The 773-nt window shown below is 30.1% G+C and overlaps 1 protein-coding gene across 2 annotated transcripts in view; it reads right to left on the reverse strand.

The window, feature by feature from the left end:
- The window catches only part of LOC106467314 (zinc transporter ZIP11-like), a 32,397-nt gene extending 31,876 nt beyond the window's left edge, over window positions 1-521 (reverse strand). Inside the window, exon 1 of one of the 2 annotated variants that reach the window (XM_022395475.1) lies at window positions 217-521. In XM_022395475.1, the coding sequence (XP_022251183.1) occupies window positions 217-324 (108 nt within the window). In that variant the 5' untranslated portion in view covers window positions 325-521. The remainder of the gene's footprint in view (window positions 1-216) is intronic. The other variant, XM_022395476.1, reaches the window with a different exon arrangement.
- Between the last annotated feature and the right edge of the window lie 252 nt (window positions 522-773).

Raw genomic sequence — 773 nt, forward strand, 5'->3', positions numbered from 1 at the left:
ACTCTACATTAAGAACAACAGCACCACTACTAAAAAAAAAAACATTTTCATTTTAGAGTTAGCTCCTCAATTTAAATACTTTACCAATTATTTTTGCATAATTGTTAATCTTAGCAAGTTACACGTTGCAACTCAAATCAAAGATATTTTTATAATTTAAATTTATATTATCTGATCTAGGTTACACTTAGTAACTTGCTACTTAGTTAAGCTTACCTGTTTTGAATTAAAAACAAATACCAGAGCAGCACCAGCAGCTGTTACACCCCATGTAAAAAAGGTACCTAAAAGAGTTTGTTGAACCGGTGAAAAGCCCGTAATCATTTTCTGAGTACTCAATAAATATCTACAAACTTACAGATGTAACTACACTAGAATAAAATACCATGATACATGACACTAAATACATATTTCTCAATATTGAGACTGATAAGGATAACTATTCACATTAGTATAAAATTAACTTATGGGATTATCAACAAATCTACAATGTTACTACGTGTTACTATATAAATTCAAAATCATCATTGTAATGTTCGTAGCGCCATCTTATAGAACAGAGCATTGATAAACGTAACTTGACATTATACGCCCAGATAGACCATTTTATTTTTATACACACGTGATGCATCGTTTTATTTCACAATTGCATCCATATACGTAGGTCATATAAAAGTAACTTCACTTAAATCCATCGTCAGATTACGTGATGAGCGTAAGTACTGCATTACCAAAATAACTATGTAAATTGTGATATAAATTCGAAAGTTGAG

Source organism: Limulus polyphemus, unplaced genomic scaffold, assembly GCF_000517525.1.
Source record: "Limulus polyphemus unplaced genomic scaffold, Limulus_polyphemus-2.1.2 Scaffold2564, whole genome shotgun sequence".
Taxonomy (NCBI): domain Eukaryota; kingdom Metazoa; phylum Arthropoda; class Merostomata; order Xiphosura; family Limulidae; genus Limulus; species Limulus polyphemus.